The sequence below is a fragment of the Thunnus thynnus genome, chromosome 17 (genome assembly GCF_963924715.1).
Source record: "Thunnus thynnus chromosome 17, fThuThy2.1, whole genome shotgun sequence".
In the NCBI taxonomy this organism is placed as follows: domain Eukaryota; kingdom Metazoa; phylum Chordata; class Actinopteri; order Scombriformes; family Scombridae; genus Thunnus; species Thunnus thynnus.
In genome coordinates this window covers 18,227,179-18,244,969 of record NC_089533.1, presented here as the reverse complement: position 1 = coordinate 18,244,969, position 17,791 = coordinate 18,227,179, and the positions used below count along the sequence as shown (strand labels likewise).

Here is a 17,791-nt window from a genome sequence, read left to right as displayed (position 1 = left end):
TTCACAGTCTTTGGTACGATCTGTCTCCAGTATAGATGCAAACATTACAGGTGACCTCAGTAGATCAAAATATTAGCAAACTGTAAAGAAGTTAAATAGGCTGTGGTATTAAAATAAAATAAAGTTATAAACAACTAACAACAGTGTTACTTCTTTCTTGCTCCTCTGCACTATTATTAATGATTATAAATTAAAACAGGTTGTTTGATGTCTTAGTCCTCTGCATATTGTAGATTAATGTTCACCATTTTTAAAAATGGTTCATCAGATTTTAGATGTCCTTTCTTGTAGGCAGCCATTGGTTTTTGTTCATGTGTATGAAAATCATTTTAGTTATCTGAGGTGAGATTCATCTCATGTTTTAGCAAAGTTAAGATTTTGTGTCACAATAATTCAGTTGTGAGTGTGTTAAAAATATGTATTTGTTGAGTGATACTCTGATATCCAACAATACGAGATGGTTGCAACTCAAACTTCAAACACAAAATTCAACTTTTGAAGACAATTCTGATTAAATAGAAGTTTCAAATATTGATTGCCTAATTCAAAATTAATTTAGCTTGTGTTGAAATTATTACATTATTGTTTTGCACAACAAACAAAAGGCCAAATTCTATCCTCCATGTGAGGACGAGTCAATTCAAAACTTGGTTGACTTCCAACTTCACTGATCCAACTGCAAAAAAATGGCAAATTGTTTAGTTTCTACTGCGACTTTTGTTTTGTGCAACGTAAAAGAGTATTGCATATTTTAAAAGCTTCAATGCAGTTCTCTCCTTGCTGTGAGGAGGAGTTAATGCAAAACCTTCATGTCTTCCACCTCTACTTATCTGACTGCAGAGAGGATGACAGAGAACAGTGGACACACAGTTTAACATGATGGACTATAGGACAGGACTGCTGCTTTTAACTATCTGCTGGGCAGGTGAAGATTTCCACAGATCTTGAGTTGAAGTTTTTGTTAAAAAGTTACCAACTTAAAGAAACTGATTATTCTCCTTTTTCTGTCTTGACAGGTGTTGATGGTCAGACTCTGACAGAATCTGAACCAGCAATTAAAAAGCCTGGAGAATCTCACAAACTGACCTGTACAACATCTGGATTGTCATTTAGCAGCTACTACATGGCCTGGATCAGACAGGCTCCTGGAAAAGGACTGGAGTGGATTGCAGCTATCAGCAATGGTGGTGGTAGCAAATACTACTCTCAGTCAGTTCAAGGCCGGTTCACCATCTCCAGAGACGACAGCAGAGAGCAGCTGTATCTGCAGATGAACAGTCTGAAGACTGAAGATTCTGCTGTTTATTATTGTGCTCGACACTCACAGTGACTGAGTTGGTTGAACAGCTGTACAAAATCCTACAGTACACTGTAAAAAATTACTGTGAAATCCACAGTAATTTCCTGTGTTTCTTTCTTCATAATGATACTGTAGAAATCACAGTGGTGAACACACTACTGTAGAAAATCACAGTAACCATTATGATACTGTAGAAACTCACAGTAATATTGATACTACTGCAGACACCATTATGTTACTATATATGAGGTAACAAATTTCCCTTTTGTAAAAAAAATCACTAATTTGAGGATTATTTTGTAATACCTTCAAATAAAACCCTCAAATTCATGGTGCAGATTAAATAATTTAAACTTTAGTTTGAAATAATTATTCTTTTCATATGAATTCAAGTACTTCAGGATGACCTTGTTTGTTCATGCTTCTGCAGGCTGTTACTTTCAGGTTTTAAACTTGTCTCAACGTTTATCAGGTCATAACCTTTTATACAGTCTATGTCATGACCACAGTCTACGGTCATGACAGGCTGTCAGTGAAGTCGTGAACTGATTGGTTGAGCCAAAGAAAAACATCACATGATCTCAAATTTGAACAGCGTCAATGAGTCAGTCTGGGCGCCAAAGTAATTTACTTCACTGCAGCCGGTTTGGGATTTAACAGCTCTTTGATTCACTACATTATCTTTTTTTTTAACTTTAAAGGATTTTCTTCTTAAGAGTGCTCATGTTCTTGTCTGTTTTTGCTCGGTGTAAAGTCGTCAGACGGTATCATAGATGGACTTTCTGACCTCCTACAGCTTGCTAACTTCACCAGCTAACATTTAAGTCCTCTGAAATAAAGGACGCAACAAACTCGGAACATTCAGAAATGAGCACTGGAAGATAGGGGAGAACACAAAGTCGAATGTTCAACAGATATTTTTTGCAGTGTGGACAGTGCACTTCTTGCAGCGTGGTGAGGAGTAACGTTAGCCGTCAGTCCGGAGCAGCAGTAGCAGGAGTCACTGACATCAGCAACTGATCAATAAGTGTCTTCAACATTAAAACACTTGGTCCTGACTAACACCAGACATTACACCAAGCTAGTTTTTGTACTTAATTTATTCACATCGATTTCTGGCCGCTCAGAAGTGTGCTGTGCTAACATTCTTATGTTAGCTAGTGATCTGTTAGCTAACAGAAATCCACAGAAATCCAACCTGACTGCATTGTGTTAAACTGAAACAGCTTCATGTTACGAAACTTGTCAACACGCCTTAACGTTACAGATGTTAGCTTTATAAATTTTGCTTCATAGGACATGTGAGAGCACTGTTATGTGTGTTTAGCCTGTGTCACCCCCTGGTTAACTCAACACTGTTAAAAAAATGGTGATGTTTTCACTGTGAAAACATCACCGTTTTTTTCATCTGTGTAACTTAATAGTTAACTATTCTAACGTTAGGTCTGATAAAGATGGCAAAATGCTCTGATAGTCTATCATCTACTACCAAACTGTGTGAAATTACTGTGTTCCAAGATGTATATGTATATGTATTTACGTGTGTGTGTGCGCGCGCGCCTGCGTGTATAGGACTATTAATTAAAAAGTAATCACTCTCAGTAAAAGCAATGTTTTCCAAAGTCATGCACGGCTCTAGGTCCTGATGCCTTTCTTCATCATTTCTTTCTACTCCTCACAGCTGATGACAACTCCTGCTGATGTCAGAGTCCAGTCTCTCCATCATCTCAGGTCTCACTGTGTAAGGTAAGATTTAAAATCCATTGACAAAGCCAAGTTAGTCAGCTCTTGTGGCAGTTGTGCTTGTCATACTATGTGCCTGTTTTTAGATATTTTATATTTATATTTTATATTTATTTTGGCTTAACCAAAAGCATCTCAGCAGTCATCTGTTTAGATCTGTTCTCATGTACTAACTCAGAAACGATATTGTCTCTGTTGTGTAAGTTTAGTTTTCACAGAGAAAACAGTACTTTAAGGTAATAGAATTGTTGTTAATTCAGTTTTTGATTATTACTCATCAGGAGAACCTGAACCTGAGATCCTGTGTACGACTAAATGGATGCTGCTGATGGAGACCTGACTTCACCATAACCCTGGCTGTCCTCTTCACATCTTGCTATAGTTCACAGTTGAATATCAGGAGGAAACAATGACATCGCTGGAGTCTGTTCAAAAGATATTGCTCATCAACATTTTTACAACACATCCTATTTCTTTTACATTCATTTTACTTGCATTTTCCCTATGATTGTTAAGATTGCTGTTAAGATTAAGATGAAATAAAGAAAATACAAACTACTACAAACAATAATTCAGATGTTTTCTTAAAAAGAACCTGTAAACCTTCTGTAAATTAAGACAACATAATGTCTATAAATCATGTGGAATCATAATATGAAGGAGGGAAAAACAGTTGTAGATTTCTCTACAAAATCACTAGAGGTCAGTGTCAAGTTTCTCTCTCCTCTTTTACAATAAGGAAACACTCAGATCTGCTTTTCTCATTAATCTTAACTGACTGACACTTGAAACCTGCACTGAACTAAAGCCTGATTCTCCTGCTTGTCATGTACATGGTGTCAAAATGTGCTTGAAACAAAAGTCATGTGTGAGTTTGATTCAGGTAATTTTGAATAACACAGTTTGAATCTATATGATATTTACCATCATCATCTCAACGGACAGGAAGTAAATCTCAAGATGAACAACAGAAAGCCTAAAGGAGCTGTTGTGTATTTTTATTAAAGCTGGATGAACAAACACTATGTCCTCCTCTCATCCTCACTGATAGACTCTGCAGTCTCACATTATTAATGTCCTCAGGTCAACTAATTCACAATTACACAACACAGTCATCTGAGTACCACTGATGTATGACTGAGCTTTAAAAGTAAGATTTCATTACAAAAAATATAATATTAATATAAATGAAAAATCTGACTCTCTCATCACATACTGTAGCTTCATTGAAACCATTGCTGAGAGAAGACAGCAGTAATCTATAAAGTCCAAGTTTCTCTGTGTGTCTGTGTCTTCAAACATTTGAAAACACTGAAACTATTCAACGTCTTTTATGCAAACTCAACTTTTCATGATATTTACATGATCCTGCTGCTGTTGTTGTATTTCTGTTTGAATGAAATAAGTAAGAAAAATCAACAAATAATGAAATAAATGTAATGAAATTAGAATATCTTATGTAAAGCAGAGGTGATTTCCAGGTGTGTTTTCACTTTGCAGATATACAATAATAACAATCATCAGACTCTTCTATTAGTCCAGTTAGACCAACATTAATGCTTCATGTGTTTGATTCTATGCAAACTCAGTGATCCTCCTTGTTTCTCAGATATAAAAACTTCACATCAGACTGTCAGTGGAGATCACAGCACATCAGCTTCACCATAAACCATGTTCTCTGTAGCTCTGCTCCTGCTGTTGGCAGCTGGATCCTGTGAGTTTCTTTGTTTTTTTTCATAGTCAGCAGTTCTTCCTGTTTTTTGATAATTTGTCACAAAATATTTTCTTGTTTTCTTCGCAGGTGTGAAGTGTGAACAGTTGACACAGCCAGCCTCAGTGACTGTGCAGCCAGGTCAACGTCTGACCATCTGTTAGCAGCTATTACACAGCTTGGATCAGACAGCCTGCAGGGAAAGAACTGGAGTGGATTGGAATGAGAGCTGGATCCACCACATACTACAAGTATTCACTAAAGAAAAAGTTCAGTATCGACTTAGACTCTTCCAGCAACACAGTGACTCTAAACGGACAGAATGTGCAGCCTGAAGACACTGCTGTGTATTACTGTGCCAGAGACCCACAATAACACAAACCATCAGCAGACCTGAACAAAAACCCCTCAGTGCATGAACACTTGTAACATGAAGCCACCAGAGGAGGAGCCCTCAGGCCACCAATGATTTCAACACCAGTTCACTGTTACAGTAACAGGAAACAGTATTTGATCATATTTAACCATAAAAAGTAAAATAAATATCACATGACTTATTATAATATATAATTATAATAATAATAATTCAGTGGAGGCATTTACCAAAAAGTGTTCTCTCTTCTTGACTCACAATATTTATATTTCAAGTGGTGAATTTGTTGCAGCATTATTTCAGTTGACAACTACACTTTAAAAGCTCTTCATCAAAACATAAATAATCTTTCTTTATGACACTTTTAATTTTAGTTTGTGGCTCCACATAAATTACTTTTGTCAGTCTGGACTAACAATGAGAGGAAGGACTGAACAGGACAAGAAATGTAACATTTTCTGCTTTTACTCGTGAGAATACAAGAGCTTTACAAAACACTTTCACAGTCTTTGGTACGATCTGTCTCCAGTATAGATGCAAACATTACAGGTGACCTCAGTAGATCAAAATATTAGCAAACTGTAAAGAAGTTAAATAGGCTGTGGTATTAAAATAAAATAAAGTTATAAACAACTAACAACAGTGTTACTTCTTTCTTGCTCCTCTGCACTATTATTAATGATTATAAATTAAAACAGGTTGTTTGATGTCTTAGTCCTCTGCATATTGTAGATTAATGTTCACCATTTTTAAAAATGGTTCATCAGATTTTAGATGTCCTTTCTCGTAGGCAGCCATTGGTTTTTGTTCATGTGTATGAAAATCATTTTAGTTATCTGAGGTGAGATTCATCTCATGTTTTAGCAAAGTTAAGATTTTGTGTCATGATAATTCAGTTGTGAGTGTGTTAAAAATATGTATTTGTTGAGTGATACTCTGATATCCAACAACACAAGATGATTGCAACTCAAACTTTGAATACAATATTCAACTTTTGAAGACAATTCTGATTCAGTAGAAGTTTCAAATTTAGTTTGTTTAATTCAAAATTAATTTAGCTTGTGTTGAAATTATTACATTGTGTTTTGCACAGCAAAGAAAAGACCAAATTCTATCCTCCATGTGAGGACGAGTCAATTCAAACCTTGGTTGACTTCCAACTTCACTGATCCAACTGCAAAGAAAATGACAAATTGTTTAGTTTCTACTGCGACTTTTGTTTTATGCAAGGTAAAAGAGTATTGCATATTTTAAAAGCTTCAATGCAGTTCTCTGCTTGCTGTGAGGTGGAGTCAATGCAAAACCTTGATGTCTTCCACCTCTACTTATCTGACTGCAGAGAGGATGACAGAGAACAGTGGACACACAGTTTAACATGATGGACTATAGGACAGGACTGCTGCTTTTAACTATCTGCTGGGCAGGTGAAGATCTTCACATATCTTGAGTTGAAGTTGTTGTTAAAAAGTTAGCAGCTTAAATCAACTGATTATTTTCCTTTTTCATCTTGACAGGTGTTGATGGTCAGACTCTGACAGAATCTGAACCAGCAGTTAAAAAGCCTGGAGAATCCCACAAACTGACCTGTACAACATCTGGATTCACATTCAGCAACTACTATATGTACTGGATCAGACAGGCTCCTGGAAAAGGACTGGAGTGGATTGCAGCTATCAGCAATGGTGGTGGTGGTAGCAAATACTACTCTCAGTCAGTTCAAGGCCGGTTCACCATCTCCAGAGACAACAGCAGACAGCAGCTGTATCTGCAGATGAACAGTCTGAAGACTGAAGATTCTGCTGTTTATTATTGTGCTCGAGACTCACAGTGACTGAGTTGGTTGAGCAGCTGTACAAAATCCTACAGTACTCATCAACATTGGGCTGAAAAACTCCAACTATCTCATATCGTTAATCACTTATTACCTATTAGATTTTTAAAGAGAGAATCCTAATGACAGTTTTTTAGAAAGATTTTAATTCTCTTCTTACCGAAAGCAACATTTTTTTTAACTTAAATTTCAGTACTGATACAACAAAAGAGTATTTTATGTGAAACTCCAAACCTCCACACAGCTGCAGAATACTTGGCAAATGATGAATTTACATATACAGTAATAAATGTTTAATTAAAATTACAGATACATATCCTTTTCCATGTGAGACTATTTATAACTTTCAATTCATTCACAGTAGACTCACCAAAGACAGATTTTCATAACTATTTATTAATGTTTTTTGTGGATGATAATGTGTTTTTATCCATTATTACACAAAATCTTATCCATGCAACACTCAGTATTAGACTAAAATCAGTTTATCTACAATAATACATGTATAAATGGTAATTCATTTTAAATAAAATCATAGCACCATTTTAAGTTCACTAAATCAACAATATATCATCGTACACTCTATATATTCAGTCTGGAAACTTGATAAGAAAGACTGAACTCTTCACCTCAAAGTGATGAATAGAAGTAACAAGAAATAAATAATTATTTATTCAACATCAACCATGTTCTCTGCAGCTCTGATGCTGCTGCTGGCAGCTGGATCCTGTGAGGAGCTTTCAGTGGATTCACACTAATAAACACATTAGAAACACTGAATAGTCAGATGAATGATGGAGATAATGTTGATTTCTCTTTCCACAGGTGTGTACAGTATTGATCTCATCCAGCCAGACTCAATGGTTGTGCAGCCTGGACAGTCTTTGACCATCACCTGTCAGGTCTCTGGTTATTCTCTGACTGATAACAACTATGCAACAGGTCGGATCTGGACAGCGTGAAGGAAAACCAGTGGATTGGATTTTGCATCGGTGGGGAGGAGGTGACTCTTACCAAAATAATGCTCTGAAGAACAAGTTCCTCTATCACACACACAACTCTACTAGTCCAGTGACATTAACAGGACAGAATCTGATCTGCAGCCTGAGGACTATTATTACTGCCTACGTATAAACCCCACAGTGATACAAACCACCAACAGATAACAGACAAATACCCAGCAACCAAGTAACCCAACCACAAATTTTCTATATATATCACTGATACTTGAGTTCAATTTAACATGTACCATACAAACAGTCTTTCTTTTTATTTTTGGGTCTATAACAAAACTTCAAGAAGTATAAATAAATAAGTGCTCAAGTCTCTGGATATTATATTGTAAGAAGAAGCACAAGTTATATTGGAAAAAAAGCAAACTTAACTTAAACTATAACAGACTTCCAATAAGTGAGCCACTCCCTCCCCATGATACTCTGATGCAAATCTTCAGTGTGTGCAGTGTACCTCTGTCCTGCTGACTGGTCTTGTTGTTCTTGTAGAGCATCAGAAGTCACAGCCTCAGGATGATGAACACACTCACTCTTCTGCTGGTTGCTGATGGTTGATACCAGAAAACCTCCCAGATGACTGTTTGTCTCATTTTCTTCTGTGGTTCATCTCTCCTTTCATCTCATCAGGTTGTACAGGTCAGAGTATGGAGTCCATTCCTTCCAGTTCAGTAGTGAAAAAGCCTGGAGAGACTCTCAGTCTCTCCTGCAGGGGATCTGGCTTCACATTTAGCTGCTGTGTTATGCTCTGGATCAGACAACCTGCAGGAAAAAGTCTGGAATGGATGAGGAGCAGCTACTCTGATGCCAGTAAAAATACTTATGCTAGCAGTGTGAGAGGACGTGTAGAAATCAGCAGAGATGATAGCAACAGCATGGTCCATCTGAGACTGTCCAACTTAAAGCCAGAGGACTCTGCTGTGTATTACTGTGCCAGAGACACACACTAGTTAAATTAAGCAGAGAGGCTTTACGAAAACCTAAAACAACTACAGGGGGCAGCAGGAGACCCGAAATATGATGGCAGTGAGAGCAGAATGACAATGACACCAAACAAACACACAAACACAGAGAAACACTTCCTGCTTGTTAGGGATTTTTCAACAATGTCACGGTCAATAACTGACAGTGTTTTCATTTTATTGAGACTGCTGATGTCTACATATGTTTTTCTTTCTCTGTTTTTTAAGACCTGCAAAGAACGAAAAAATGATAATTTTAGATAGAGTTTTAAATAATAATCACATTCTTTTACAGTCTGTAAAAGTATTTAATAAGTTGTGTCATTCAGTAATTACACATTTTGAGCAATCAAAAATAACAAGTGGAGTTTCCCATGGGTCTATTCTCAGACCTCTACATGCTCCCATGCTCCGTTAAAAGCTATTACACAGCTTGGATCAGATAGCCTGCAGGGAAAAGACTGGAGTGGATTGGAATCAGAGTCAGATGCACATCATACTACAAAGATTTACAAAGGAACAAGTTCAGTATCAACTTAGACTCTTCCAGCAACAGAGTGACTCTAAATGGACAGAATGTGCAGTCTGAAGACACTGCTGTGTATTACTGTGCCAGAGACCCACAATAACACAAGCCATCAGCTGACCTGAACAAAAACCCCTCAGTGCCTGAACACTTGTAACATGAAGCCACCAGAGGAGGAGCCCTCAGACCACTAATGATTTCAACACCAGTTCACTGAGGGAAAAGACATCTACTCTAATCTACTGTATGTTAAAAATGTGGAAATAATATATATTCTACGTTCTAATAGTAGGGATTTATGATTTATGATTAATGCCAAACTCATAACTTACTAAGTCTGTGAGAAAATATAATGTTTTTTTTTTTTTTTTCAGGACATGAACTAATAGTTACTTATTATTACAATAATACCTTTATGTATGATAAAGTGATATACTTGCAGCCCTGATAAAAACATTGAAGGGCTAAAATAATTTAGTTTATTTGAAGGTAGAAAAAAACATGATAACAGAAGAATTGAGACTGAAAGTAAATCACTTTAACAAAGAAAAATATGCAAAAATTCTTTGTTGAATCACCAGTATTAGCTGTATTATGACATAATAATTTCCAAAATATTTAATGGAATAACATTAGAATGATCATAATGACAACTGTTGCGGCTCTATGTGTTCCCTGTGCTGTTTGTCCTTTTTCCTCTCCTGTGTATTGCTCCACCCACATCAAGTTAACACAATAACGTTTTATTCAGTGTTGTTCATTGATTCATCATTTAGCAGACTTACATTTTCTTAATGATGAAAAAGTGGAATCTGACTGTGTATCAGGCTGTAGCTACATTACATTTTAAATATATTTGTTCAGCTTTAATCTGATGAACAAAACACAGGAGGCAGCAACTGAAGATGAAAAATATAGTTCAAGATTTAAAACATATGTAGATCAAAGACACGACTGTAACTCACAGTCTGATCCAGTAATAATGTGTTTGGTGATTTGCAGTTGAAAAGGCGTTGAGGTTAAAATAAAAAAACATTTTTAATTTTTTGAACATCTATTTGTATCTCAGCTCAACAGCATTCAGTGACTTTATTTCAGCTACTTCAACAAATGTAGTAAATTTAAACATTGTCACATAAATTCTGTTAAAACATGTTAAGATTATGCTCCCTGTTTAAAAATCTCACTTTCAAACTACATTCTGCAGCTGCACCACAGTCCTGCTCACTCAGCATATTAACATATAATCTACAATATTATAGGAATTATGTTCCATCAGTGTGACCAATCAGATCATGAGTAATAGAGATAATTATTCATTGATCCTACGTGTCTAAAGCTTCATACTGATTGTTTAAATTTAAACTGAGATCACACATTATGCGCAATAAATATTTCAGTGCAGGAGCTGCTCCAGAAATGACTGATGCGCATTAAAGCGATAACTTTAGAAAGTTCTGAGTAACCAACAACCAACAAGGATTTTGATTCTGACACACAGTAAAACATCGCTAATGAATGTGCTTTGATACAGACCGAATGAACGAGGAAATGGAACAGCGTGTCTGACTCTGGAAGAGGGAGGAGACAGAGAGAAACTCAGAGTTTGTTGAAGAAAACCTGCCAGTGTGCTGGTTAGCTTGACAGAGTCAGTTGCCATGGCAACTGACCCTAAGTTTAAGTTAGCTCTATTTCTGGAACTGAAAACCCAGAGTTTCCCTCATCTCAGGGTGAACGAACTCAGAGTTTTCACTAAAACGGGCCGCTGGCCGGAGAAAAATAATAATAATAATAACAATAATAACAATAATAATGATAAAAGGAAGACAAACAGTGCAACACTATTTAAATGAACCAGAAGTCATTTTTAAATTTTAATGAAGACAGTTTTAGCTTTAAGTGCTAACAGCTGCTAACAGCAGCACTGACCTGCTGGAGGAAATGTCTCTGTTTCTGCGTGAGGGAGGAAGAGCTGCTGGCAGTCACAAAAACAACAGAAATCCTCTTCACATTTTGTCCTGTGGCTCTTTAACTCTCCAGCTGTCTGTTCCTGCAGTTATCAGCTGATAAAATCTTATTTCAAAACATTAAACTTCTGCTTCGTTACACATAACAGATCTTCATTGAAACCATTTCTCAGAGAAGACAGTTTCTAAACAGCAAACAACATTTTTGTGGTTAAATGGGTTTTCTAATTATCTAACATGATTAGACATACGGCTTGCTTGTGGCCCAGGGAAACAGGAGCTCAAGTGCCATCATTCCATGCGGTATGTGGGCTGGATCTAGGCCACAGCAATTTTGATATCTGGGTTAACGGTGCTGCAGTGATGTAGGAGGAGTAACTATAAACAAATTCTCACTGGGGTCAAGTTCACATTATATTTAAAGAGATTTCATGGATTTGAAAACATACTAAACACACTGTTAACATGGCTTATAGAAAGCTGACCCTCTTGGTATTTGCTCTGTTTGTTTCAACTGCTGTTGAAGGTCAGATCATAACAGCGTCTGAACCAGCAGTTAAAAAACCTGAAGAATCCCACAGACTCACCTGCACAACATCTGGGTTCGACTTTGGAAGCTCAGTGTGGATCAGACAGACTCTTGGAAAAGGACTGGAGAGGATCACTTTGGTACACACATCTAGTACTCCTATCCTTTACTCCCAGTCAGTCCAGGGTAGATTCACCATCTCCAGAGATGACTCCAGCAGTAAGGTCTATCTACAGATGAACAGTCTGAAGACTGAAGATACAGAATGTATTACTGTGCCAGAGACACAGTGTCAGGCAGTAATAGGAGAGTCATACAAAAACGACTTCCCCTATTTACCGCCATTAATACAGACAATGTTTGTCTGTATCACTTTTATTAAAACAGTGATTTTAATGAATTTGTTTGAATTAGTTTTTTTTTAGTTTTGTTTGTTTTTTTTTTTGCTTTGTTTTTTTCCCCCCAGAGCAAGAATCCCCTCTAATGTAATAAATATACATATATATATACATTTTTATATGCATAAATTCCAGCAGTTAAAAAAAAAAAAAAAAAAAAAAAAAGTTAATTTAAAAAATACATTTGGGTACAAATAAAACAATTAAATGCCAAAAGAGAAATGCATTATTTGAAACACTTGACATGTTTCATTAAATACAGAGACTGGAATTGATTGAATGAGTTGCTATCATTAAAAAAACTATTGTGATTGGTGAAGAGTATTTAGATATTTAATCTGGAATCAAGGCCTTGACAAGATGCTGTGGAATAATGATAAATAAACATAAAAAAAAATCTGACATCCATTAATTCAGAGCTCGCTGCAAAAGGCTGCAAATATTTTACTGCAGTGTGCCTGGTTATTTTTTCTGTTGTGTGCTGTGTTTTTGCAGTGTATATTATTGGGATCTTTTCTTACGCACAGTGTTGTTGTTATCATTTTTTACAACAAAACAGAAGGCCACATTCTACACAAAACTCAACTTCCAAAGAGACCGAAAAACAAAACATAATTAATAATATTGCACGAATCTAATTAACTAGGCTAGAATCACAAATTTCATATTTTAAATCTACAATATATATTGTAGTTTCAACACACAGCATGGCTTTCTGTGTGTTGAAATTACAATGAGAGCCAAATCCAAACCAGTTCTCTCTTCCCTGTGAGGAGGAGTCAATGCAAAACCTTGATGTCTTCCACCTCTACTTATCTGACTGCAGAGAGGATGACAGAGAACAGTGGACACACAGTTTAACATGATGGACTATAGGACAGGACTGCTGCTTTTAACTATCTGCTGGGCAGGTGAAGACTTTCACATATTTTCAGTTGAAGTTGTCCTGAAAAGCTTAAAGTAATTGATTCTTTTCTTTTCTGTCTTGACAGGTGTTGATGGTCAGAGTCTGATACAATCTGAACCAGCAGTTAAAAAGCCTGGAGAATCCCACAAACTGACCTGTACAGCCTCTGAGCTTCACTTTGATAACTACTGGATGGCCTGGATCAGACAGGCTCCTGGGAAAGGACTGGAGTGGATTGCAACTATCAGTCATGGTGGTGGTAGTAGCAAATACTACTCTCAGTCAGTTCAAGGCCGGTTCACCATCTCCAGAGACAATAACAGAAAGCAGCTGTATCTGCAGATGAATAGTCTGAAGACTGAAGATTCTGCTGTTTATTATTGTGCTCGAGAGCCACAGTGACTGGAGTTGGTTGAGCAGCTGTACAAAATCCTACAATAGTTATCATTACTGGGCTGATAGACCACAACTATCTCATATAATTAATGTCTTCAGTTCAAGTAGTACAAAAATATTATATCATTCCTACAAACTTCAGTGATATTTTGTTGTGTCTCTTTGTCTCTTTATTTCTCTTTCTTGTTTTTACATTCCTTTCTCACAGTGAAAAATATGAAATAAATCACAACATAAATTCAACAACAGTAAAACTTTGGCTTTCAAAAACTCTATCAGAGAAAAGATGCACTACATTACCTGAAGTATCTTCATAAGCTTTGGGTGATTTTTTAAAATTAAATCATGAATGGTTAGATTGAAGACCTTATAAATGTTCTTTGTAACAGTGCAATTCAAATATAAAGTTATTTCATTCAATCATTTCTTTCTACTTCAGTCAGGATTTGAGAAGAAAGGCTGGTCTTTTCCTCCTCTGTGGATCTTATTTTTAATACAATATAATTAATGAGGAGCTTTCAGTGGATTCTCACTAATAAACACATTAGAAACACTGAATAGTCAGATGAATGATGGAGATAATGTTGATTCTCTTTCCACAAGTACAGGTAACACTTACACATTCTTTACTTGTAGATTTCAATCAGGAATGCAGTATTTATCAGAATGTCAATTATGTTTTTATTTGTTTTGATAATGGAGTTGTGAGCAGAAACAATTTCTAGTTTCTTTTGGAAAATTTCTCTGACATCCATCGGTTCAGAGTTACATAATATCAAATAAGCAGAATGTTGCTGTTATTATTTTTAGAATAGAAGAAAAGACTGTATAATATTCAACATCTGAAGAGACAATTCAGATTCAGAACAAAAACCTAATTAATATTGCAAGAATTAAATGCATTTGACTACAATCACATCTAAATTATTTGTTATGGTTTCAACACACAGTAGGTCAAAATGAGAGCCAAATCTAATCTAGTTCTATCCTCCCTGTGAGGAGGAGTCAATGCAAAACATTAATGTCTTCAACCTCTACTTAGACTCTTCCAGCAACACAGTGACTCTAAACGGACAGAATGTGCAGCCTGAAGACACTGCTGTGTATTACTGTGCCAGAGACCCACAATAACACAAACCATCAGCAGACCTGAACAAAAACCCCTCAGTGCCTGAACACTTGTAACATGAAGCCACCAGAGGAGGAGCCCTCAGACCACTAATGATTTCAACACCAGTTCACTGTTACAATAACAGGAAACAGTATTTGATCATATTTAACCATAAAAAGTAAAAAAAATATAACATGAGTTATTATAATATATAATTATAATAATATAAAATAATTCAGTGGAGGCATTTACCAAAAAGTGTTCTCTCTTCTTGACTTGCAGTATTTATATTTCAAGTGGTGAATTTGTTGCAGCATTATTTCAGCTGACAACTACACTTTAAAAGCTCTTCATTTAACAAGAAACGAAACATAAAAGTTTCTTTATGTCACTTTTAGTTTTAGTTTGTGGCTCCACATAAATTACTTTTGTCAGTCTGGACTAACAATGAGAGGAAGGACTGAACAGGACAAGAAATGTAACATTTTCTCCTTTTACTCGTGAGAATACAAGAGCTTTACAGAACACTTTCACAGTCTTTGGTACGATCTGTCTCCAGTATAGATGCAAACATTACAGGTGACCTCAGTAGATCAAAATATTAGCAAACTGTAAGTAAGTTAAATAGGCTGTGGTATTAAAATAAAATAAAGTTATAAACAACTAACAACAGTGTTACTTCTTTCTTGCTCCTCTGCACTATTATTAATGATTATAAATTAAACAGGTTGTTTGATGTCTTAGTCCTCTGCATATTGTAGATTAATGTTCACCATTTTTAAAAATGGTTCATCAGATTTTTGATGCCCTTTCTCGTAGGCAGCCATTGTTTTTTGTTCATGTGTATGAAAATCATTTTAATTTTCTGAGGTGAGATTCATCTCATGTTTTAGCAAAGTTAAGATTTTGTGTCATGATAATTCAGTTGTGAGTGTGTTTAAAATATGTATTTGTTGAGTGATACTCTGATATCCAACAACATGAGATGGTTGCAACTCAAACTTCAAACACAAAATTCAAGTTTTGAAGACAATTCTCATTAAGTAGAAGTTTCAAATGTAGATTGCCTAATTCAAAATTATTTTAGCTTGTGTTGAAATTATTACATTATTGTTTTACACAACAAACAAAAGGTCCAATTCTATCCTCCCTGTGAGGACGAGTCAATTCAAAACTTGGTTGACTTCCAATTGTTTAGTTTCTACTGCGACTTTTGTTTTATGCAACGTAAGAGTATTGCATATTTAAAAAACTTCAATGCAATTCTCTGCTTGCTGTGAGGAGGAGTTAATGCAAAGCTTGGATGTCTTCCACCTCTACTTATCTGACTGCAGAGAGGATGACAGAGAACAGTGGACACACGGTTTAACATGATGGACTATAGGACAGGATTGCTGCTTTTAACTATCTGCTGGGCAGGTGAAGATCTTCACATATCTTGAGTTGAAGTTGTTGTTAAAAAGTTAAAGAAACTGATTATTTTCTTTTTTCTGTCTTGACAGGTGTTGATGGTCAGACTCTCACAGAATCTGAACCAGCAGTTAAAAAGCCTGGAGAATCCCACAAACTGACCTGTACAACATCTGGATTGTCATTCAGTAGCTACTGGATGGCCTGGATCAGACAGGCTCCTGGAAAAGGACTGGAGTGGATTGCAACTATCAGTTATGATGGTAGTAGCTACATCTACTACTCTCAGTCAGTTCAAGGCCGGTTCACCATCTCCAGAGACAACAGCAGAGAGCAGCTGTATCTGCAGATGAACAGTCTGAAGACTGAAGATTCTGCTGTTTATTATTGTGCTCGACACTCACAGTGACTGAGTTGGTTGAGCAGCTGTACAAAATCCTACAATACTCATCAACATTGAGCTGAAAAACTCCAACTATCTCATATGGTTAATCACTCATTACCTATTGGGTTTTTAAAGAAAGAATCCTAACGACAGTTCTTCAGAAAGATTTTAATTCTCTTCTTACCTAAAGCAACATTTTTTTACATGAATTTCAGTATCTGAGCAGCTCTCTAGAGGCTCTGAATGTCTGTGGCTTCAAACATTTGCAACACTGATACAACAAAAAAGTATTTTATGTAAAACTCCAAACCTCCACACAGCTCCTGAATACTTGGCAAATGATGAATTTACATATACAGTAATAAGTGTTTAATTAAAATTACAGATACATATCCTTTTCCATGTGAGACTATTTATAACTTTCAATTTATTCACAGTAGACTCACCAAAGACAGATTTTGATAACTATTTATTAATGTTTTTTGTGGATGATAATGTGTTTTTATCCATTATTACACAAATTCAACTATTGTAAAATACATGCAACACTCAGTATTAGACTAAAATCAGTTTATCTACAATAATACATGAATAAATGGTAATTCATTTTAAATAAAATCATAGCACCATTTTAAGTTCTCTAAATTAACAATATATCATAGTACACACTATATATTCAGTCTGGAAACTTGACAAGAAAGACTGAACTCTTCACCTCAAAGTGAAAAATAGAAGTAACAAGAAATAGATAATTATTTATTCAATGATATGCAAATAAATGTGACTCATAAGGAAGTGAAGTGTGTGTGTGTGTGTGTGTCAGCGAGAGGACAGAAGAGCTCACATCAGTTCAGCTTCAACATCAACCATGTTCTCTGCAGCTCTGATGCTGCTGCTGGCAGCTGGATCCAGTGGATTCACACTAATAAACACATTAGAAACACTGAATAGTCAGATGAATGATGGAGATAATGTTGACTTCTCTTTCCACAGGTGTGTACAGTATTGATCTCATCCAGCCAGAGTCAATGGTTGTGCAGTCTGGATAACCGTTGTTTTTCTGACAAATGTGGTATAAAGAAATTATGGCTGCATGACAGTAGCTAATGAGCAGATTAACTTTCTGTAGGTGCTGAGGGTCAAACACTGACTGAGTCTGAATCAGTGGTTAAAAGGCCTGGAGAATCTCATAGACTGAGTGAATGTGGAAAAAAAGAGTAATAAAAAACACT

At 36.0% G+C, this 17,791-nt stretch overlaps 2 protein-coding genes and 1 pseudogene across 2 annotated transcripts in view; all 3 read left to right on the top strand.

Annotated features, from left to right (window-relative positions):
• The window catches only part of LOC137168337 (uncharacterized), an 85,189-nt gene that overhangs the window by 48,948 nt on the left and 18,450 nt on the right, over window positions 1–17,791 (top strand). The window lies entirely within an intron of this gene.
• On the top strand, window positions 6,638–8,918 carry LOC137168230 (uncharacterized; the record flags this gene model as incomplete). Its single annotated transcript, XM_067570755.1, has 3 exons — window positions 6,638–6,954; window positions 7,794–7,900; window positions 8,599–8,918. Coding segments are annotated over 3 exons (744 nt in total), but the record flags the coding sequence as incomplete, so codon positions are not given.
• Window positions 11,889–16,872, top strand: LOC137168229 (uncharacterized; annotated as a pseudogene).